The following is a 24,982-nucleotide window of genomic DNA, read 5'->3' as shown; positions in this document are numbered from 1 at the left end:
TATATATATAATATATAAAATGTTACATAATGTAGCTTTAATTTCACTAAGGAGAGGGCAGGTCAGGAGGGACGTGGATTACAACTGCTGCTGACTGACTCATCTGTTAAGCGGTAAAAGGTACAGGGACAAGTTAAATAAATGAATATCTTGGTAATATTTTTCCTTAATTCATTAAATACTAGTGAAAAGGAGGGAAACAGTAGTCTGTAGCTAAGCTAATTATGCTAAGTGGTTGATAATCTCACACAGTCTACCCACCTCTCTGAGAAAACTGGGTTATAAATTAACACTCTTGCCTTTTTCACTCTCTCCCTCTCTCTTTTTTTGAAAACCTGATTTTCTAACTTTTCTTGGCAGCACAAACTGCCACAAACATCCATGTCTTGCACTGGCTGCTGCTAACAGCGTCACTCTGAAGCGCAAACAGGAACCATTTAACCCAGATTGGGGGGAGGGGCGGGTCAGGGAAAATATGGATGTGTGTTTTTTGATCTGGGAGTGGGAACATTCAATTTTTACTGCTAAAGACAATCTTTGAAAATATAATATGATGAATTTTGTAATTGGCAGGGCCCTGATTTTTCTTTTTCTTTCTATGAACAAAAAATAAATAATTAAATTGTGGAGGGCCCCCTGTTGGTCAGGGCCCCCAGAACTATCATCACTTTCCCTCCCTCTATTGCGCCCATGTGTGTTTCTAAACCTTTGACTTTAACTACATGTGCAAAATAAGATCAAGTTCAACAAGAACATTTTTCCATGAGTTGCTTCCACTGCATATTTTTACTTTTTTATCAATATATCAGATGTTTTTGTAAGCAGTTCATACCTTGAAGCCCAGGTCTGAAATGATAAGCAGTATGTTCCTGATAAAAGACACCATGAGGTTGGACACGGCCAAATTAACGATAATAATGTCCAAGTGATGTCTCGTGCTGCACTCCACCATCACACTCTTTCCAATGACTCCAAACACAGTGATATTACCCACAATACCCAGAGCCATCAGAATAATGTGGAAGGCTGTCAGTGCAGGAGACAAAGATGTACGAAGTCCCACAAGTTTTTTGGTCGTCTCTTGCTCCATAATTTCAGTCGTTGTGTTAAAATGTTGAATTTCTGAACTCATGTCAACATCTCGCAACAAATCAAGCTCCACCTTCATTGTGAATGTTTACTGAGAAATTCAAATCAGCCTTCCAAGAACACCGACATCCAGTTAAGGATCAGGGAATCAACCAGCTTTGTTTTTTTTTTGTTTTTTTCTTATCAATATATCAGAATTTTTTGAAGAAGCTCCTTCGGATGACATCATAGCTAGAAATTGATTTCTTGGTTCCACCTACCGACGGCTTGATTTACGCTCTCAGTAAGCCACAGGATGGGCGGCAACCAGAGGTAACTCCGAACAAAGCATCAGCATTGTGGATATACGGATACTATAGGAAAGGTTTACTATCTAGTGAAATGAAGAAACTGTGAAACTTGTGGCGGGATGTAGGAGATGCCAATCAAAAGACAATATTAACTTTGGATTTGTGGAAAACTGGAATATTAATATTGTATTTGTTTTATTTAGATAAAGTTTAATACAAATTTTTTACGTTTTTCGAAGAGAACTGGCACTGCATGAGAAATCTTTAGATGCGAGGATCGTATGATCCACAAGGTGGCGGTAAAGCAATGGGATGAATGCAGACAGTCATGAAATCCCAAAGAAGGAGAGGAGAAAAAGGAGGAAGAAGAAGAAGAAAGGACGGACCGTGGTTTGTTTTGTTGAATGTTTGAATGTTTCTCTAAAAAAAATATCTTCAGTCCAGTTTAAACGAGTTTATCAACGAGCAGTTAACTGCTGCTGAAGAAACTTTCACAGAGTTTAAAGAAATCATCGTCAAGTCGGAGGAGGAGATGGACGATCAGCGCAGACTGCTTGATTTCTCCCGGACTCCCCAGATAATCTTACAACGGATAGGTAGGGAACACCAGCGTTTGGATGAAGGTTAATGTATGCACCGTTCTGCATGAGGATCATTTTAGTAAATGTGCTTTTCCCGTATAAATGTTTTTTTCCTGAAGTCAGAAAAGTACCTGGTAAGGTATTGTTTATGTAATCTGAAAGATTTGTTAAATGTCAAATGTCATTTGTTAAATGTCATTTGTTAAATGTCAAATGTCAGCAATTTTGATTGAGGTAGCACATATGTGGTTTACAGAATTTTTTGCCAACATAATATGTTTTAATTTATTTTCAGATACATGATTTCTTTAGTGTTATGGATCCAATATCTGTTTCATTCCCTGGATCTTTCAAAATAAAACTAAATTGCACAATAAAAATGCCTAAACAAATATTAATCGTCCTAACTAAATTATATAAAATACAAACAAACCATCTTACAAATAACTTAAATATTTCCTATTTATGGCTCTAACATTTAGCAAATCAATTAACACAAAGTTTTATATTTTTAAAGCCGCAGAAGAGAAACATGAATCAAACATAAACCGGAAGTCCGCTTTTATTTTGAAAAGCCTGCTAGGGGTCCAATCAGAAACTGAAATTTTAAGATAACTTCCGTTGCAATCAAACGATAGTACGTGCAAGAGGGTTTGACTGTGAATGCGAGAGGGTTTGATAGCGAATGTGAGAGAGTTTGATAGCGAATGCGAGAGGGTTTGACTGTGAATGCGAGAGGGTTTGACTGTGAATGCGAGAGGGTTTGACTGTGAATGCGAGAGGGTTTGATAGCGAATGCGAGAGAGTTTGATAGCGAATGTGAGAGGGTTTGATAGCGAATGCGAGAGGGTTTGACTGAATGCGAGAGGGTTTGATAGCGAATGCGAGAGAGTTTGATAGCGAATGTGAGAGGGTTTGACTGTGAATGCGAGAGGGTTTGATAGCGAATGCGAGAGAGTTTGATAGCGAATGAGAGAGGGTTTGACTGAATGCGAGAGGGTTTGATAGCGAATGCGAGAGAGTTTGATAGCGAATGCGAGAGGGTTTGACTGTGAATGCGAGAGGGTTTGATAGCGAATGCGAGAGAGTTTGATAGCGAATGTGAGAGAGTTTGATAGTGAATGTGAGAGAGTTTGATAGTGAATGTGAGAGTTTGATAGCGAATGTGAGAGGGTTTGATAGCGAATGCGAGAGGGTTTGACTGTGAATGAGAGAGGGTTTGACTGTGAATGCGAGAGGGTTTGACTGTGAATGCGAGAGGGTTTGACTGTGAATGCGAGAGGGTTTGACTGTGAATGCGAGAGGGTTTGATAGCGAATGCGAGAGGGTTTGACTGTGAATGCGAGAGGGTTTGATAGCGAATGCGAGAGGGTTTGACTGCGAATGCGAGAGGGTTTGACTGTGAATGCGAGAGGGTTTGACTGTGAATGCGAGAGGGTTTGACTGTGAATGCGAGAGGGTTTGATAGCGAATGCGAGAGGGTTTGATAGCGAATGCGAGAGGGTTTGATAGCGAATGCGAGAGGATTTGATAGCGAATGCGAGAGGGTTTGACTGTGAATGCGAGAGGGTTTGACTGTGAATGCGAGAGGGTTTGACTGTGAATGCGAGAGGGTTTGACTGTGAATGCGAGAGGGTTTGACTGTGAATGCGAGAGGGTTTGATAGCGAATGCGAGAGGGTTTGATAGCGAATGCGAGAGGGTTTGATAGCGAATGCGAGAGGGTTTGATAGCGAATGTGAGAGGGTTTGACTGTGAATGCGAGAGGGTTTGACTGTGAATGCGAGAGGGTTTGACTGTGAATGCGAGCGGGTTTGATAGCGAATCCGAGAGGGTTTGATAGCGAATGCGAGAGGGTTTGATAGCGAATGCGAGAGGGTTTGATAGCGAATGTGAGAGGGTTTGATAGCGAATGTGAGAGGGTTTGATGGTACGTGTAAGAGAGTTTGTAGGTTTTGGCCTATGGGGCCTCTCATAGCATTGATTTATGCAACTGTTCTTAGTGGGGAAACACTGAGTGGCAAAAACTGTTAGTTATATGTAATTTTCCCCCTCTGTCTCTTTAAGGAGAGACGCATTCGCTGCACTGATGAATCTCAGCTGCTGAATCTCTTAAGGTTTTCATCGGCTGGATTCATGGGCCCAATTTACAGGAATTTACAGCTACTTCATTAAACACCGTTTTCAACTAATTAATTCAACTAAAAGATGTTCAATGTCCAAAACACTTGAAAATTGCTGTGATCGTTTATTTTTCCCAGTTTGACAAGCAAATAACAAAGATCAAACTTTTCATCAATGATGTGTCTTTAGTGCCGAGGCTTCACAGCACGTGTCGAGTAATTCAGTAGGATTTTTATGAAGCTCGTAAAACGGAGAACTCACTTAAACCCAAGCACAGTTAAAGCTTTTATTATTTATAAATAAATTGTTGTCCCTGGTGACATAGCGAGTAACAATCCAATCACAAAACTCTCTATTTGTTTCCCGTTTTCTTTTTGATCCAGCCGTTGTTTCATACAACCAGATTAATCAGAATTTATGTGTTAGAATCACAAACATCTTTTACTTGTTTATTCATTGTAAGGCTTCGTTGTTTTCACGTTGCCTATTTCACATATATTGTCCACTTGATGTCACAGTAGAGCATATGAAGCACCGCGACATAGGCGTAAATCTCAGGATGGTCTGGGGGGTCCGGAGCCCCTGAATCTTGGAAAAGTCTAGAATATTCCCTTCCAAAGAAATTGTGAAAGAAACCCTTGTATTTAAACAATATTAATATAAGAAAAGCAATAGAAACAAAGAATGAAGTAAATCTGCCATTCATCTAAGAAAAAAATAATAATTTTTAGGTTCCCCCCACTATTTTTAGAAGAACGGTTCTGCCCAAAGTGTAGGAGGAGCAACGGCTGCGCTGAATGAAACAGGCTCCGTTAGAGCTGCTGGAGTGAGGAGCTAGCTGTTAGCTGCAACACAAACAGAAAAACCTCCAGTAAGTAAATACTTAAAGCAAAAGACATGTAAACATTTTATTTGCTTTCACTTCTCAATAGGAAGAAACACATTGACAATAAAAATCTGAGTCATGATAAACTGCCACCTTATGACTTGGATGCTAAATTGCTACATTGCTTTAGCTCCTTTTTCTGTTGAAGGTAATCACTATTTCAATTATATTTAGCTCTCTAACTCTTACTTTAATAAGAGTTTGAAACTGGAGGGAGCGGCTGAGCATTAGCATTAGCCTACGGCTCTGTATGAGAGCCGAGGGGCTATTGCAGCTGGCAGTAAAACAAAATAAAGTATGCCTTTATTTATTATCATCTTCAACGTAGAGCATTTAAAACAATATAAAATCTGAATATTTTTCTAGAAAACTCTGGTGCTGAGCCTTATGTTTAAGTTATGATACTTCCCAGATATTAAATTTCTACATATTTATAGGTTCTCAGTAGAGATGTGCCAATCAGGTTTTTTCCTGCCGATTCCAATCACCCATGATTGGCCGATTACGGCCGATCACCGATACCGATCACATAATTATTTTTTTTATCATAAACACTACCGGTTACATTATGTGGAAAAAGGAACCATGAATTCACCTTAATTTAGACAAAAACTTGTTTTTAATAACTTTTTCCAAAAAAAAACAAAAAAACAAGACAGGCATTGTGCAAATTGTACTGCTATTGATAATACTATCCTTAACAGACTGAAAACATGAAGGCTCTGAAGAGGCTAAATAATACAAAAAGTCAAAATAAAGCCTCTCAACATTGCCAAAAAATTCAAGTATAAAACTTAACATTCAAAGGCAAAAACAGGATCCATTACAATAAACAATCCTGAGTTACTGAATGAAAACTTCCTGTTAGCATGGCGGCTAGCTGATTACTGCTAGTTCTGATTGGCTGTTTCTGACTGAGCGGAGTAATTATGCAGATCAGGGAGGAGATCGATTATTTTTTCAGAGATTATCTGTCTCTGAAAAAAGAGACAGATAATCTGTCTCTTTTTTCAGAGACAGATTATCTCTGTTTATTAAAACGAAAGCTTTAATAAACTTTCGTTTATTAAAGCGAAAGTTTTAATAAACTTTCGCTTATTAAAACAGCGAAAGTTTTAATAAGTATGTAAAGTGTATTTTTTTAACTTAGATGCTGCAGCTTTAAGCAGAGGTGAGTGTTTGTAGCTGTGCGCTGCTTTACCTGCTATCTGATTGCTCTGTATGTCTTTTTTACTGCAGTGAGCCTTGATGTAGCCAAACTCAGTCATCCATCCCTGCTGCCAAGATAAATTATTTTAAAAAATTTAAAGCAACTTAAGTTATAATTTAAATAACACATGACTTGTATTGAGAACCACTGCAATAAATCAATATATATGAGAAATTTTATTAAGTGGAGTTACTTATTAAAACTTTTTTATTTAGAGCCTTAAGTTTTTGAAAAGGTGTAGCAGAGATTAGATCTGTGACTCTGAACCAAACTCATCTAAGCGACATTTGAATCTTAGTTTGATTTCTACGGATCTCAACAGGTTGTTTACTGAGAAAAACACTTTTGTTATTCATTTCTACTTACTAGTCAGTTTTGATGGTGCAGCTTGAACACACACACGCACACACACACACACACACACACACACACACACACACACACACAAATTAAATCACATTTTACCTTACAGTTTACTGCAACTTTGCCAACCCTCCAAAATTGCTCTTAAAAATGTTCCTGTTTATGGTCCCCCCTAATAATGAGATGGGATTTTCGCCCTTGCACCGCGGTGCATCGGCTCATGAGTCGAATGATTGGATGGAGTTCCTCTGTGCTTCATGAAGTTTCAACTCACCATCACTACTTTTCATTTTCTCCTGTCCTGCTCTGGCCAAAACCCACAGGCCCAACCCAGTGCATGCTGGTCCGATACCAGTCCCTATACTTACAGAAAATGGACCCACAGTTTTTCCTGTTTAACTTAGAAAAGTAAATAACAAAGGAACAAAAACTAAACAATTATTAACCTTCAAATAAACTCATGTTTGTAAATAAACCCCAAAGATATAAAGTGGACTAAAGTTTAATTTTAATATAACTGAAAGTAATACAAATAAATATCTTGAAATAATACATTTTACTGTTAAATATTAACAATAATCCCTACTGCAATTAGTGTTGTGATAAAATATTTTTCAAACATCCGTTCATTTGAGAATTCTCCAAATGTCAGCTGGAGATGTCGACTGATCTTTATCTCTGTCTACGCTCTTGTCTACGCTCAGTAAAGTTAACAATAACTCTTTTTTTCTCTGTTTTCTTCTCCAGATTCCCTGCAGTGCAACATTCATCACCAGGAGAGGAGATCCACTCTGGACCAGGAGGAGTTAGAACCTCTGAAGGGAAAACAAGACCAGGAAGAGCCAGAAGATCATCAAATAAAAGAGGAGAAGGAGGATCTAAAACTCCAGCAGATAAAAGAAGAGAAGGAGGATCTAAAACACCAGCAGATAAAAGAAGAGCAGGAGGATCTAAAACACCAGCAGATAAAAGAAGAGCAGGAGGATCTAAAACTCCAGCAGATAAAAGAAGAGAAGGAGGATCTAAAACACCAGCAGATAAAAGAAGAGCAGGAGGATCTAAAACTCCAGCAGATAAAAGAAGAGAAGGAGGATCTAAAACTCCAGCAGATAAAAGAAGAGCAGGAGGATCTAAAACTCCAGCAGATAAAAGAAGAGAAGGAGGATCTAAAACTCCAGCAGATAAAAGTGGAAGAGAAAGAAGTTTACTGCAGTCAGGGTGAAGAACAGATTGAATTAAAACAGGAGACTGATACCTGCATGGTGTTTCCTGCTGATGAGCAAACATACCAAACTGAATCAGAACAAAACAGAAACCAAGTCATCTTCCAGGAACCTGCTGAAGCTGAGAATCAAAATCAGGAAAGAAGGAAACCTTTCTCATGTGTCATCTGTAAAAGAGGTTTCACTGTCAAATATGCTCTTAATAATCATATTAGAACTCACACTGGTGAAAAGCCGTTTTCATGTGTGAACTGTGGAAAACGTTTTAGTCAAAAACGGAAATTAACTCAGCACATGATTGTTCACACTAGTGAAAAACCATTTGCATGTGTGAATTGTGGAAAAAAATTTATTCATAAACGGAATTTAACTCATCACATGAGGATTCACTCTGGTGAAAAACCATTTTCATGTGTGAACTGTGGAAAAAGTTTTAGTCAAAAACGGAATTTAACTCAGCACATGATTATTCACTCTAGTGAAAAACCATTTTCATGTGTGAACTGTGGGAAAAGTTTTATTCACAAACGGAATTTAACTCAGCACATGAGGATTCACACTGGTGAAAAGCCTTTTTCATGTGTGAATTGTGGAAAAACTTTTAGACAAAAAAGGAATTTAACTCAGCACATGATTATTCACACTAGTGAAAAACCATTTTCATGCGTGAACTGTGGAAAGAGTTTTTGTCAAAAACAGCATTTAACTCGGCACATGATGATTCACACTGGTGAAAAACCATTTTCATGTGTGAACTGTGGAAAAAGTTTTAGTCGAAAACAGCATTTAACTCAGCAAATGAGGATTCACAGTGGTGAAAAGCCATTTTCATGTGGGAACTGTGGAAAAATGTTTTAGTCTGAATCCTAAAACTCGGCACATGATTAGTCATGCTAGTGAAAAGCCGTAGAACTATTTTCCATATATGTCCTATGTTGAGGATTATTATAAAAGTCATCTAGATGAAAACTAGAGGGCTTTCTTGTCTATAGAGTGGGAAAATGTTTTAATTTTTTTAATTTAAATGTGATAATTTGGATCTTGATATTTGGATACTTAAGAGATGTACAAGATGAACTTGAAGTATTGATTTGCATTATTCTGCATGGGGAGAATGAGTGGAGTGAATGAGGTTTACTTTAATATATTTTAAATCCAAAATAAAATGTGCTCTTGTGCACTATTTGGAGATTTTCATTGTTTTACACTTTGAAATTTACTATATAACATTTTTTTGATAGGTTTGTCCATAAAGCAAAACTAGACTGAAACTGATGCCGTTATTTGTTTCAAATTGTATTAACCAGTCTATATAAAAGCTTTTTAAATAAATTAACATGTCTTACTTAGAAAATGTCTCCAATAATTTGGTGTGTCACTTGTGTTGTATGTTTCTATTTTCTGCTGTGGCTGTTTACTATTAAAGATCTTTGTTTAAAGTTGAAACTAATTTCATCTATAAACAAATTGATATATGTTTAAGTCTTTACAAAGTCACCTGATCACTTTCATTTCCTTTGAAAATGTAGCACTGGGAGAAGGCAGAGAAAATAATTTTTCACAGATTAACTCTCATACCATGCTGTCACAACATAATGACAATTTAAAAAAAAATGTGTGTGTGTATAATATAATATTAATATACATATATAATTGTAACCCGGATAGAATTTAAACTTAAGAGAGGGTAAAGTTGATAAATAGTAGGAATAAGTTCATTTGTTCTATTTCTGTTTTCAATTAACATTTTAAGGTTCTATTAGAGTTAGTAAAATAGGTTAGTACTGTTGAGAATAAATTATGTTGTGCAATTGTTAGAGAACATGGTAGTGTCCTACAGGAGTGCGGTCAGTGAAGGGAGCACAGGTGTGTAGAGAGAGAGAGGGAGCGGTAAGCGGAAAAAAAAAAAAGTTTCTAGGAGTACAACGAGTCCAGAGCAGACCTCATGAGAGCTAACAGTATATAGTTAAGTTTCGGATAGAAGCTGCCGAACTATGTGTTAGTTTCTTGGTAGAATAGTCATTCTAAAGTTAGAGCAAAGCTAACTCAGCGGTTGCTGACAAGGGACTTTTGTAAATCGCTGTGTTGCTGCCAGAGTAACACTTAAAACGTTACAGAAGATCGGGACCAGCCGGATAACGAGGACCCCCAGATAGTCACTCTGAGTGCCCGCGTCACTCAGAGTACCTCTGGCACCGAGGGAAAGGAGAGCTGTCGATGTGGAGCACGTGGAGTACGTGAAGGCCACACAACTGTGTTTTTTTTTCCGGAGCTACTGTTTTTTTTTTGGATGGTCGTTGGACATTAAGGTATGGAGGTGACAGTCAACATCTGCTCGTTGAGTGAAGAAGATTGTTGAGTCAGAGGGACTTCTTAACATCTTAACAGGCCTGCACCGTAGATAGTATTTTCTGCCGGCATTAGCTTAGTTTATAATATTGAGTTATATAACTAGTGTGTAATCTGTATGTGTGAATTTGCTGTTCTGTGGAATGTTTTATTTTTCTGGTTTGTTTAAACACTAAACTTGCCATTACTTTATTTTATTATTATTTCACCTTATTAAAGGAAGGTTTTTATAATCTATTCTGCTTGGTGTGTAGCATAACTTGCTTTAATAGAGTTCAAGGTTTATTGACCCAAAATATTATAGAGAGGGAAACAAAGAACCCAAACCCCACTTATTTCGTAATAGTTAAGTGAGGGCTACATAATGTTACATATAAATGTTACATACTGCAGCTTTGAACAAAAAATAAATAATTAAATTGTGGAGGGCCTGCTGTTGGTCAGGGCCCCCAGAATTGTCATCACTTTCCCTCCCTCTATTGCGCCCATGTGCATTTCTAAACCTTGGACTTTAACTGCATGGGCAACATAAGATCAAGTTCAACAAGTAAATTTTTCTATGAGTTGCTTCCACTGCATATTTTTACTTTTTTATCAATATATCAGATGTTTTTGTAAACAGTTCATACCTTGAAGCCCAGGTCAGTCGGTCAGTGGCCGAGGCTTAGCGGTAGGTGCTGACAGGTCCTGGATCAGAGGCTCCCGAGCAAAGAAATCACCACAAACACCCGTGACGTCACAAACACTCGTTGGATTTCCCTCCATCGATTTATGTTGATCACGGACAGCCACAGAAAAAGGCGGCGTCACCAACTAGGCCAAACTCACCACCTTCAATCCTCAGAGCTATGAAAAAAAACTATTATTAAAATACCGGTAGAAAATCCAAATGGATAAAACCGTCAAAAGTCCTTTACACTCGACTATCAGCACCGCACAATTAAGTGTACAAGCCGGTGCTGATCGGCTCTCAATAAGCCACAGGATGGGCGGCAACCAGCGGTAACTCCGAACAAAGCAGCAGCGCTCATTGTGGATATACGGATACTATAGGTTTATTATCTGGTGAAATGGAGAAACTGTGAAACTTGTGGCGGGATGTTGGAGATACCAATCAGAAGACAATATTAACTTTGGATTTGTGGAAAACTGGAATACTAATATTGTATTTGTTTTATTTAGATAAAGTTTAATAAAAGATTTTACGTTTTTCGAAGAGAACTGGCATTGCATGAGAAATCTTTAGATGTGAGGATCGTATGATCCACAAGGTGGCGGTAAAGCAACGGGACGAATGCAGACATTCATGAAATCACAGAAGAAGAGAAGAAAAAGGAGGAAGAAGACAAAGAGGACGGAACGTGGTTTGTTGAATGTTTGAGTGTTTCTCTAAAAAATATCTTCAGTCCAGTTTACAAACATATATTAACTCAGCACATGAGGATTCACACTGGTGAAAAGCCGTTTTCATGTGGGAACTGTGGAAAAAGTTTTAGTTACAAACAGCATTTCACTCAGCACATGAGGATTCACACTGGTGAAAAGCCGTTTTCATGTGGGAACTGTGGAAAAAGTTTTAGTCACAAAGTTAGTTTAACTCGGCACATGATGATTCACACTGGTGAAAAGCCGTAGAACTATTTTCCATATATGTCCTATGTTGAGGATTATTATAAAAGTCATCTAGATGAAAACTGGAGGGCTTTCTTGTCTATAAAGTGGTGAAATGGTTAAATTTTTTAAAATTAAATGTGATAATTTGGATCTTGTTGGATACTTTGAGATGTACAAGATGAATTTGAAGTATTGATTTGCATTATTCTGTATGGGGAGAATGAGTGGAGTGAATGAGGTTGACTTTAATACATTTTTAATCCAAAATGGGCTGTTATGCACTATTTGTAGATTTTCATTAATTGTTTTACACTTTGAAATTTACTATATTAACATTTTTTATAGGTTTGTCCTTAAAGCAAAACTAAACTGAAACTGATGCTGTTTGTTTAGAATTATATTAACCAGTCTATATAAAAGCTTTTCAAATAAATTAACATGTCTTACTTAGAAAATGCAATAAACAATATAAACTTATTTTCCTTCATTGATCTTGATTGTACAAATTATGTGTGATTATTGTCTCCAATAATTTGGTGTGTCGCTTGTCTTAGTTGTATAATTTTTCTATTTTCTGCTGTGGCTGTTTTCTATTAAAGATCTTTGTTTAAAGTTTAAATTACAGGTGCTGGTCATAAAATTAGAATATTGTGATAAAGTTCATTATTTTCCATAATGTCATGATAAAAATTAAATTGTCATATATTTTAGATTCATTGCACACCAACTGAAATATTTCAGGTCTTTTATTGTTTTAATTTTGATGATTTTGGCAAACAGCTCTTGAAAACCCAAAATCCCTGTCTCAAAAAATTAGAATATTATGAAAAGGTTCTCTGAACGAGCAATAAAAATAATCATCTGAATCAACAAAGTAACTCTAAACACCTGAAAAAGATTCCTGAGGCCTTTAAAAACTCCCAGCCTGGTTCATTACTCAAAACCGCAGTCATGGGTCAGACTGCTGACCTGACTGCTGTCCAGAAGGCCATCACTGACATCCTCAAGCAAGAGGGTGAGAAACAGAAAGAAATTTCTGAACGAATCGGCTGTTTGCAGAGTGTTATATCAAGGCACCTCAGTGGGAAGTCAGTAGGAAGGAAAAAGTGTGGCAGAAAACGCTACACAACGAGAAGAGGTGACCGGACCCTGAGGAAGATTGTGGAGAAGGGCCGATTCCAGACCAAATTAAATTTTCATCTCCATAAAACTTTTCAGCAGATGGAAGCATGAAGTGCTCCAAAATCTTCTGATAGCTGCTGCATTGATCCTGCCCTTGATAAAACCCAGTGGACCAACACCAGCAGCTGACATGGCACCCAGACCATCACTGACTGTGGGTACTTGACACTGGACTTCTGGCATTTTGGCATTTCCTTCTCCCCAGTCTTCCTCCAGAGTCTGGCACTTTGATTTCCGAATGACATGCAAAGTTTGCTTTCATCCGAAAAAAGTACTTTGGACCACTGAACAACAGTGGTCCAAAGTACTGCTTCTCTGTAGCCCAGGTCAGGCGCTTCTGCCGCTGTTTCTGGTTCAAAAGTGGCTTGACCTTTGACCTGGGGAATGCGGCACCTGTAGCCCATTTCCTGCACACGCCTGTGCACAGTGGCTCTGGATGTTTCTACTCCAGACTCAGTCCACTGCTTCCCCCAACGTCTGGAATCGGCCCTTCTCCACAATCTTCCTCAGGGTCCGGTCACCTCTTCTCGTTGTGTAGCGTTTTCTGCCACACTTTTTCCTTCCTACTGACTTCCCACTGAGGTGCCTTGATATAACACTCTGCAAACAGCCGATTCGTTCAGAAATTTCTTTCTGTTTCTCACCCTCTTGCTTGAGGATGTCAGTGATGGCCTTCTGGACAGCAGTCAGGTCAGCAGTCTGACCCATGACTGCGGTTTTGAGTAATGAACCAGGCTGGGAGTTTTTAAAGGCCTCAGGAATCTTTTTCAGGTGTTTAGAGTTACTTTGTTGATTCAGATGATTATTTTTATTGCTCGTTCAGAGAACCTTTTCATAATATTCTAATTTTTTGAGACAGGGATTTTGGGTTTTCAAGAGCTGTTTGCCAAAATCATCAAAATTAAAACAATAAAAGACCTGAAATATTTCAGTTGGTGTGCAATGAATCTAAAATATATGACAATTTAATTTTTATCATGACATTATGGAAAATAATGAACTTTATCACAATATTCTAATTTTATGACCAGCACCTGTAATTTAAACTATAAACAAATAGATATGTTTGTTTAAGTCTTTCCGAAGTCACTTGATCACTTGCATTTCCTTTGAAAATGTAGTGCGAGTGCTGAACGCTTCTGCTGAAATTTGCAGAAATATTTGAGTTCAAGTACATAATCATGCATACAGTTTAAAAAATAAGTCTCTAAAATTAAACAGAATTAAAGTTAAAATAGATGTAGTTGATTTTATTTCGAAATAATTCGAGAAGTAAAACGTATCAGAATTTTTAATATAAATTTAACAATCATTTAATAGTATTTAATCCTCGAGTGACATTCTGGTCCACACTCATACCAGATGGTGGCGATAATGCACCATGTTCTTTACTTGCCAACCACCAAAAAACAAAGAAAAATCAGTATTTTTTTTTAAATTTACAATAATATGTACAAGTTACATAAACGGTAGCAATAAAGACGAGGCTTAAGGAAGGTAAAGAGCAAATATAAACAGGAAAGATTACAAACAGGAAAAGGTTAAATACAGCAACTAGGGCAAATTACATGAGAAATTCTGTACAAATTGAAGTAGTCTTTAAAGCTTTACTATTGGTACAGTACTTCAGAAAATACAAATATGAAGAAACATAGGCACAAAAAGCATTAATTTTGGGTTTCAACTTAAGAAATTTGCATATGTGGATATAAAATTTTTGTAAAATTAATATTAAATTTATAACAAATACTTAATTTTTTGGAGAATTTAAACAGAAAAAGACACATAATATAGTTTTAAAGTTAAACGGTACGTCTATTTCCAATTTTCTTTTTAAGAGTAAAAAAATATCTTTCCAAAATATTTGAATACAAGAGCAGTCCCAGAAAAGATGAGTGATGGTTTCCTCAGAATTGTGACAAAATGAACATAGAGGATTTGCATTAGAGTGATATTTAAATCTTTGACTATTAACAGGATAACATCTATGTAGAATCTTTAGAAACACTTCTTGAATCTTATTAGTTATTATGTATTTTTTCAGCAATAACCAAACATCTTTCCAACAACTGTCATTAAATATATTGTCCCAAAAAAGGTAGAAGCTGGTTTGCTTATATGATGTCTTATTATTAGTTCTCTAAAACATTTCTTAGATTTTCTACTTAAAAATGGGTCAGAGTTACCAATGAATAATTGTTAAGTAATCAGTATGGTGTCGAACAGAGGATGACGATAACATTTTCACCACTGAAGTAACGGCATCAAGTACAATTGCAAATTCTTTAAGCAGTACAGAAAAATACACGTGGTCAGAAATTCATCATAAGACTAAGTATTACCTTCTTTGTTGAAAAGTTGATGTACACAAACAATGCCTCTGTCAAACCATTTTTTAAAGAAAAAATTATTCATGTTATTATTCATCAGCAGATGTCTTTGTTATTCCAAATATAGTATTTGTGTGGGGAAAAGTTATGTTTATGTATTAAATTCCAGCATAGCAGTAGCTGTTTATGGAAACTGGAAAGTTTAACTGGGATTTTTTTCAGTACTATAGTTTAATCTTGTAGAAGCCTAAATTCAATTTTAGTTCATTCAGACCTTTAGGATAAATTATGTTTATATTTCTTATGGTAATTTGTTTATTTGGATAAAAATGATTAAAAGTTAAATCTCTATTGCATACTAATTTGTTATACAGGACTAAGGCCTTCTTGTAAATTTGCATATGTAATTGCAGTAAAGGATTTTAGTTTGTGGCCAGGCAGAATCAGTTGGGCAGTTGGCTATTAACTCGGCACATGATGATTCACACTGGTGAAAAGCCATTTTCATGTGTGAACTGTGGAAAAAGTTTTAGTCACAAACAGAATTTCACTCAGCACATGAAGATTCACACTATATCAGAATTTTTTGAAGAAGCTCCTTCTGATGACATCATAGCTAGAAATTGATTTTTGGTTCCACCTACCGACGGCTTGACTTTCGCTCTCAATAAGCCACAGGATGGGCGGAAACCAGAGGTAACTCCGAACAAAGCAGCAGCATTGTGGATATACGGATACTATAGGAAAAGTTTATTATCTGGTGAAATGAATAAACTATGAAACTTGTGGCGGGATGTAGGAGATACCAATCAGAAGACAATATTAACTTTGGATTTGTGGAAAACTGGAATATTAATATTGTATTTGTTTTATTTAAAGTTGAATAAAAATTTTACGTTTTTCGAAGAGAACTGGCACTGCATGAGAAATCTTTAGATGTGAGGATCGTATGATCCACAAGGTGGCGGTAAAGCAACGGGACGAATGCAGACAGTCATGAAATCCCAAAGAAGGAGAGGAGAAAAAGGAGGAAGAAGACGACAAAGGACGGACCGTGGTTTGTTTTGTTGAATATTTGAGTGTTTCTCTAAAAAATATCTTAAGTCCAGTTTAAACGAGTTTATCAACGAGCAGTTAACTGCTGCTGAAGAAACTTTCACAGAGTTTAAAGAAATCATCGTCAAGTCGGAGGAAGAGATGGATGATCAGCGCAGACTGCTTGATTTCTCCCTGATTCCCCAGATAATCTTACACCGGATAGGTAGGAAACACCAGCGTTTGGATGAAGGTTAATGTATGCACCGTTCTGCATGAGGATCATTTTAATAAATGTGCTTTTCCCATATAAAATGTTTTTTTCACGGGTAAATGAACGCAGACGTCACAATTACGCTGTGAGAATGGCTTATTTATGTAGAACAAGGGTGTCCAAAGTCGGTCCTCGCGGAGGTGTTGTGCAAAAATCTGTTCCCCCAGTGAAAATCTGTTCCCCCTGTGTCGGGAGCGCGAATTGCAGCCAAAGAGGCGGATCCGGCGGATCTGACCATTTTCACGGCGCTTCTGATTGATTTCTCGGTATAAAACTGCTCATATAATCATGTCAATGTTGTAACTTTTAGTTTAATCGGCAGCTACCAAAATTTAAAAAAATAAATAAACGTGGTCTTGTGAGGGTGTCTTTTTACGCTATTTTGTGTTACTTTAAACTCGAAGAGAATCGATCTTTTTTCAACTTTTGTCTCTTAAGCCTGACAAATAAAAGTCAGCCAACAAACACAGGTTTCCAACACGTAGTGTGCATTTATAATTGTTAATTTCTGATACAAGAGGATGGAAGCTGGCTGATAGCAGGGCACCAAAACAAAGACTTCCTGAAAAGATCAGAGTGTAGACTTTTTGGTAAATCTCGTTCTAATGTAAAATATAACAGATTACTGGATTAAGGAAATTTCTAGCATGCTATCACACATATTTTTTTAGAATTTGGAAACAGTTGCTTTTTATTTTCCAAAGTTATGGGGGGAGGAGATTAGAGAATGGATATTCCAGCCGCCTGAAATAATCTGACCCCCCCACATAGATTGGAAACAAATTAATTTACCTGCAAGTCTTTAACTGTGTTGATTCCTCTCTTCATCAACAACAAATCCTGTGATTTTGAAAACTTTTGCTCTTTATTTGCTAAAGTTAGGAGGGGGGAACAAATATTTAGCCAAACACCTGGCCCCTAAAAGCAACACTTGCTTCCCTACCTGGCCTTCTCTGACTCAACACTTTCTGGTCTCTCCAATCACACCACACACACACCAAATAATTAAAAAAAAAACACAGAAATTATGTGAATATCCTCCTTCGGCCTGTGACCGACCAACTCAGTTTTACATTTTACATCTGGAAGAAAATATATATGTTTAAGAGTTTCATTGCCTCCCCTCATTGACAACACTGATTATTTGCTTGGTAAATAAATAATCTGCACAGTCACTTGACATGTGATACAGATTAATGTAGACCTAATAACATTGGTGCAACGATCCGCTGTTTTCCCATTTTAGCTTCAATGCTAGTTAATACACACACCAATGTGTGTGCAAGGGTGAAAGTAAGGGGGTACGCAGTACCTGCAAGAGAGAGGAGGGGCTGTAAAAAATCAACGGGTTCACTGTGCAGCTGTGAGTTCACCCACTAATCAGCCGTGAGTGATTAGTTTTTCAAGAACAATCTAAAACACAACTTAATCAGTTAATAAATAACTTTTTTCCCATTTCATATTGTTTCTGAACTGTTCATGCTTTGCGAGAGCAGCGGTGCAACACGTCGATCGCGGAAGGTTTTGAGTCGGTCTCGGCATTAGGTGACAATCTGAACACCGCCAGGAGGCTGAGACCAGCAGGTCCTCCTCTGATTGGCTTAAAACGTTCATAACTTTATTAAATAACAACAAAAAAAATCAACAAAACGTGTTCAAATTAATGACCCAACAACAATAATAATCTCTGTAATTATTGTTTCAACAAGGTGTTGCTGCGCAATTCTGTGCGTTTCGGTTCCATTATCAAAATAACGAGCAGAGCAGGAGTTTAAAATTAACTAATCAACCACCGCTGTGTTCAGGGAGGCTTATTAATGATCGCAAAATAAATATCAAGGCTGAAAACCTAACTGACCAACCTCGGACTGAATGTTATGTTTTTAACGTAATCTCTGGTCAGCTTGTGGAGCGCAGGAGGTTGCCATGGCAACACCCAGCCAGCATGCCTAGGTTGGCCCCATGTGGGGGAAAGGAGGGATGATATATGGGTCCTATATGGGTTTGTCCGCGGGTTCCACGATGGCCCCACATGGGTTTGCCCATGTAGGGCCACAGCCCACATGGGCCCTACATGGGCCCTATATGGTGGTGGCCCACATGGGTTTGTCCATTTAGTGCCCATGTAGGTCCCATGTGGGCTGTGGCCATACGTCATTCACAACAAACATCAAACATGGTAAATATGTTTCATTAAGTATGTAACAAACAAATGGCTTCTACCACAACAATTATGTGAAATTAAATTAATTGTCTAATATAAAAAAATAGTTTGGTGCTGTCGGGCTCAGAGTCTGAGAGGCTTTTCCTTTATCAAACAATTTTTTTGGTTCTTATTTAGTGGAAATACTGATGTTGATGAGATTTTCTCCAAAATTATAAGCTTTTTCAACCTTTATAGCTCCACTGTTGAAAATGAGGAGCTAACATTCACAAATGAGAGTGAAATAAAATCCAGTCCAACATCTGGTTTTAGGTGATTCCTCTGGAGCCTGTTGGAGGAAAAATATCCCAACTTCAGAAGATGTGTTTTTAACTTAACAGAGCTCTGTGGTTCCTCCTATCAGTATGAGAGTCAGAGTGAGGAGGCGCCATGTTAGGAAGAGAAGTGGAAGCTGCAGGATCTTCAGAACAAACAGGTCATGATGCTGGGCTACTGATTATCCCTCTGTCTGGACACAGGATCAATATAACCAGTTTAAAGGCTAAAATGAATGGATATATGCCAGACATGGAAAACTGGGATGCACTCCCAGTTATATATATAGAGTCGTGAAACCTGGTTAGGACTGATTGAGATCTTCTCATCTCAGGACACACAGAAAACAGATCATAAAAACCAGGAGGCAACAAGTAATCTTGTATTACGCTGATTGAAATAAATGTAATCTATGTTTTAAGTGTACTATTAATTAAAAATGTGAGTTATGTGATTCTGATTAGAAAGTGGAAATGTAGAGATCATAGATGGATAAAAGTAATGACTGTAGATTAGATGGAAATGCCTTATACTGTGTCGCAGCGAGAGGCTGGGTGGGAGGCAGAACTGTGAGCAACGGAAGAAACAGGAAATATTGTGAAATGCACAGAGGAGCAGATGTTGAGTGCTGATGAGATCTTTTAGCAAGAACTTTTCAAAGAAAAAGGAAGTTCACGAGTCGAGCGAGTAAAGGTCGACCGTTAACCGTTGTGCAAGGAAGATTGTGCAAGGCGCTGAGGCTTTCACCACCAAAATACAGAGAGTAAAAAAATACATGAGAAGGAAGAACTGGGGTTCTTTGTTCCGCAGCGCTCGAGTCAAGACCACACGAAGATGCAGGTGCAACGAAGGGCAATGGTGGAGAAAGTACTCAAAAAATGTACTTAAGTAAAAGTACAAATACACAGACAAAAATGTACTCAAGTAAAAGTAAAAGTACTACATTAACATTTTACTTAAGTAAAAGTAAAAAAAGTACTGGCTTTTAAAAATACTTAAGTATTAAAAGTAAAAGTACTTGCTGAATGTATTATCTAATCGCTAATATCATTAAGATCGTATTTAATCGATCGTATTTAATTTTAGTACATCAGAAATGTGCCATTTTAATGAACAATGCCACCGATAAAGCATGTTTTTATTGTGTTTTCTCTCTGTAACATAATTTAGACTATGTGATTCTATGCATCATGATGTCAGGGATGGAAACATCTTGTCTCCTAACATAGCATGAACTTCACTTTTTTGCTACTAGTGGCTTTTATTTTGAAAGAAATCCAACTGAAAGGGTGGGCAGGGGAGGACATGCAACCATGGAGCAACGGAGCAGTGTTGTAGTCTAGACCACCGAACCCGAGACCAAGTCAAGACCAAGACCAGCACCCTGCGCTACGTGACACAATAAAATTAAGTGCACTTATCAAAATTGCTTCTCAAATTGATCTGAAAGATCCACATTCCTATAAAAACACCTAGATATTAAATACTTAGAGCTGAAATAAATTTAACCAGTAACAATTCAAACTCTTCATTCTGTTTTGCTTTCATCTCTGTGCCACAATCCGCAGAGGTCTCCTGCTATCCCTAAAAAAAAAAAAGAATAAATTGGCAATATGGGGGGGGGGGCATCGACTTTTTTGGGGGCAAAATGAATGTACGTAGCTGAAAATAGACACCAACATCGGTAGCCTACAAGGTACTTGTTAAGCTTAAGGTGCTGTATTGATATTAGCTAGTCATCTTTTAGCTAACATTACCTGCATCCAACAGCTTTACTCAACTCAGTCGGTTAGTTTGGAGGGAAAAACTGTGAAAAGTTCTTTGCGTTTTGCTGGTTTGCTGCCGTGATTCTAACACAAACCTACGTAGCTCCGCCCAGCAGCAGCAGGTCTCCTTCACAGGTGTAAACCCAGCGCGAGCGTCATAGCGCTCATGTTGCGTTTAAAGGCGGCTCGGAAAAACAGGTTACAACATGTTAACAACGGATTAAACAGTTTTAACTGCTGATAAAAGTGACAGAGGACACAAATATGGGAAGTGTGGAAGCCTCTACTGTATCAAATTGACATAGGAATAACAGAGAGTTGGCCATTCTAAGGTAAAAACCCAGCGCATACAGTGTTCATGTTTTGTTTGTTTTTTCATCCAGACGGCTTCCCTCGCCCCCCCTGCAATGACACGGCGCCCCCCCTAGGGGGCGCGCCCCACAGTTTGGGAACCTTTGCTTTAAGCTTTCCTTCCAAGTGACGCTAAAAGTTGGACGAAGTCCCCACCATCTGTGAAGGCGAAGCGCTGCTAATTTTACATGTCGCCATATCTTATGATTTATGCAGCTCTATTATATTACTGACAATTAGACATCTTTTCCTGCTCAGAGGAAACCACTGCGCATGTCTGGAGCTCCGCTTGCGAGTAAAGGTGGAGGCGATGGGTGACAACAGACACTAAGTCACGTTATTGCTTGGATTTTACGGCGCTACCTTAAGTCCCTGAACTTCACATTTTAATGAAAAAAAAAAAGCTCAATGCGACTTGAATGTAACAAGTAACGCGACAGTTTTGTAGAAATGTAGTGAAGTAGAAAGTACAGATACTTACTGTAAAATGCAGTGGAGTAAAAGTAGAAAGTATTCATGATTAAATCTACTTAAGTACATATACACGAAAATTGTACTTAAGTACAGTAACAAAGTACTTGTAATTCGTTACTTCCCTCCACTGACGAAGGGCTATGCTTTGGAACGACGGGGAGGTGAAGACTTCACACTGCCTTAGAAAGGAACAAGGTCCGTTTACCCACAACCCGGAATTCTGATTTGGCAACGGCCCTACGCTCAACCCTAAAGATTTCAACTATGCTGCAGTGGACATGGGGGATAGACAAAGATCACCTGGATAAAGAACTGAGTTCACAGAGGATACTCATCAGTTCAACTTTGAATCTATTCTAAAAAAGATTCTGCCATAACAAGACAGGACTCCGACCATGGATATTAAAGTTTTCTGCTGCCAAGACCAACTCAGCATTTGTCATAGTACCCCAAATAATTTAAAACTACTTTCACCCCTGTTTATAGCGTCTATGGGAATAAGGGGCATAATGACGTATGGGCATAGATGCATTCATGGGGCCAATACGGGTGGGAATTTACAGCTACTTCATTAAAAACCATTTTCAACTAACTCACCATCTAGTTACATAGATAAAAGATGTTCAATGTCCAAAACACTTGAAAATTGCTGTGATAGTTTATTTTTTCCAGTGTGACAAGCAAATAACAAAGATCAAACTTTTCATCAATGATGTCTTTAGTGCCGAGGCTTCACAGCACGTCAAGTAATCCAGGAGGATTTTTATGAAGCACATAAAACGGAGAACTCACCTAAACCCGAGCACAGTTAAAGCTTTTATTTTTTAGAAATAAATCGTTGTCCCTGGTGACAGCGAGTAACAAGTCAATCACAAAACTCTCTATTTGTTTCCCGTTTTCTTTTTGATCCAGCCGTTGTTTCATACAACCAGATTAATCAGAATTTATGTGTAAGAATCACAAACAAACAAACTTGTTATTCATTGTAAGGCTTCGTTGTTTTCACGTTGCCTATTTCCCATATATTGTCCACTTGATGTCACAGTAGAGCATATGAAGCTTCGCGGTGCATCGGCTCATGAGTCGAATGATTGGATGGAGTTCCTCTGTGCTTCATGAAGTTTCAACTCACCATCACTACTTTTCATTTTCTCCTGTCCTGCTCTGGTCAAAACCCACAGGCCCAACCCAGTGCATGCTGGTCCGATACCAGTCCCTATACTTACAGAAAATGGACCCAGAGTTTTTCCTGTTTAACTTAGAAAAGTAAATAACAAAGGAACAAAAACTAAACAATTATTAACCTTCAAATAAACTCATGTTTGTAAATAAACCCCAAAGATATAAAGTGGACGGAAATTAAATTTCAATATAATTGAAAGTAATACAAATAAATATCTTGAAATAATACATTTTACTGTTAAATATTAACAATAATCCCTACTGCAATTAGTTTTGTGATAAAATATTGTTCAAACATCCGTTCATTTGAGAATTCTCCAAATGTCAGCTGGAGATGTCGACTGATCTGTATCTCTGTCTACGCTCTTGAATTTTTAGGTGTTTTTTTTGTTGTTAATTTCTGTCTTAAACAATGAACGATTTCTCCTATTTACTTCAGTAAAGTTAACAACTCTTTTTTTCTCTGTTTTCTTCTCCAGATTCCCTGCAGTGCAACATTCATCACCAGGAGAGGAGATCCACTCTGGACCAGGAGGAGTTAGAACCTCTGAAGGGAAAACAAGACCAGGAAGAGCCAGAAGATCATCAAATAAAAGAGGAGAAGGAGGATCTAAAACACCAGCAGATAAAAGAAGAGCAAGAGGATCTAAAACACCAGCAGATAAAAGAAGAGCAAGAGGATCTAAAACACCAGCAGATAAAAGAAGAGCAGGAGGATCTAAAACACCAGCAGATAAAAGAAGAGCAAGAGGATCTAAAACACCAGCAGATAAAAGTGGAAGAGACAGAAGTTTACTGCAGTCAGGGTGAAGAATGGATTGAATTAAAACAGGAGACTGATACCTGCATGGTGTTTCCTGCTGATGAGCAAACATACCAAACTGAATCAGAACAAAGTGGGAACAAAGTCATCTTCCAGGAACCTGCTGAAGCTGAGAACCAAACTCAGGAAAGAAGGAAACCTTTCTTATGTGTCATCTGTAAAAAAGGTTTCTCTGGCAAATATGCTCTCAATAATCACATTAGAACTCACACTGGTGAAAAGCCATTTTCATGCGGGAACTGTGGAGAGTGTTTCAGTCACCAACAGCTTTTAACTCAGCACATGAGGATTCACAGAGGTAAAAAGCCGTTTTCATGTGTGAACTGCGGAAAAAGCTTTAGTCAAAAACGGCATTTAACTCAGCACCTGGTGATTCACACTGGTGAAAAGCCATTTTCATGTGGAAACTGTGGAAAAAGATTTAGTCAAAAACCGAATTTAACTCGGCACATGATGATTCACACTGGTGAAAAGCCATTTTCATGTGTGAACTGTGGAAAAAGTTTTAGTCAAAAACAACATATAACTCAGCACATGAAGATTCATACTTGTGTAAAGCCATTTTCATGTGTGAACTGTGGAGAGAGTTTTAGTCACAAACAGTATTTAACTCAGCACATGATGATTCACACTGGTGAAAAGCTGTTTTTATGTGTGAACTGTGGAAAAAGGTTTAGTCAAAAACCACTATTATCTCAGCACATGAGGATTCACACTGGTGAAAAGCCGTTTTCTTGTGTGAACTGTGGAAAAAGATTTAGTCAAAAACCAAATTTAACTCGGCACATGATGATTCACACTGGTGAAAAGCCATTTTCATGTGTGAACTGTGGAAAAAGTTTTAGTCAAAAACCAAATTTAACTCGGCACATGATGATTCACACTGGTGAAAAGCCGTAGAACTATTTTTCATATATGTCCTATACTGAGGATCATTATAAAAGTAATCTTTCTTGTCTATAAAGTGGGAAAATTGTTTAATTTTTTTAATTTAAATGTGATAATTTGGATCTTGACATATAGATTCTTAGAGATGTACAAGATGAACTTGAAGTATTGATTTGTATTATTCTGTATGGAGAGAATGAGGTTTACTTTAAAACATTCTTAATCCAAAATTGAAATTTACTATATAAATTTTTTTTGAGAGGTTTGTCCTTAAAGCAAAACTAGACTGAAACTGATGCTGTTATTTGTTTCAAATTGTATTAACCCATCTATATAAAAGTTGTTCAAATAAATTAACATGTCTTATTTAGAAAATGTCTCCAATAATTTGGTGTGTCACTTGTGTTGTATAATGTTTCTGTTTTCTGCTGTGGCTGTTTACTATTAAAGATCTTTGTTTAAAGTTGAAA

General features: G+C 37.6%; 1 protein-coding gene across 2 annotated transcripts; it reads left to right on the top strand.

Annotated features, from left to right (window-relative positions):
* The first annotated feature begins 460 nt into the window (after positions 1–460).
* Positions 461–24,982, top strand: LOC106911833 (uncharacterized). 2 transcript variants are annotated; one of them, XM_088005609.1, is made up of 6 exons: positions 461–1,975; positions 7,290–8,616; positions 11,521–11,719; positions 15,715–15,813; positions 16,603–16,604; positions 23,756–24,982. In XM_088005609.1, exons 1-6 carry the CDS (start codon positions 1,912–1,914, stop codon positions 24,522–24,524), a joined length of 2,460 nt encoding a protein of 819 aa, XP_087861735.1. In that variant the 5' UTR covers positions 461–1,911; the 3' UTR covers positions 24,525–24,982. The 2 variants fall into 2 exon arrangements, with proteins under 2 accessions (XP_087861735.1, XP_014834139.2); XM_014978653.2 differs by lacking the exons at positions 461–1,975; positions 7,290–8,616; positions 11,521–11,719; positions 15,715–15,813; positions 16,603–16,604 and adding an exon at positions 16,228–16,501 and having other exon boundaries at positions 23,281–24,982.

This window comes from Poecilia mexicana, unplaced genomic scaffold, assembly GCF_051168715.1.
Source record: "Poecilia mexicana isolate PSO_F unplaced genomic scaffold, ASM5116871v1 scaffold_5, whole genome shotgun sequence".
In the NCBI taxonomy this organism is placed as follows: domain Eukaryota; kingdom Metazoa; phylum Chordata; class Actinopteri; order Cyprinodontiformes; family Poeciliidae; genus Poecilia; species Poecilia mexicana.
This window is presented reverse-complemented; position numbering and strand designations above follow the sequence as displayed.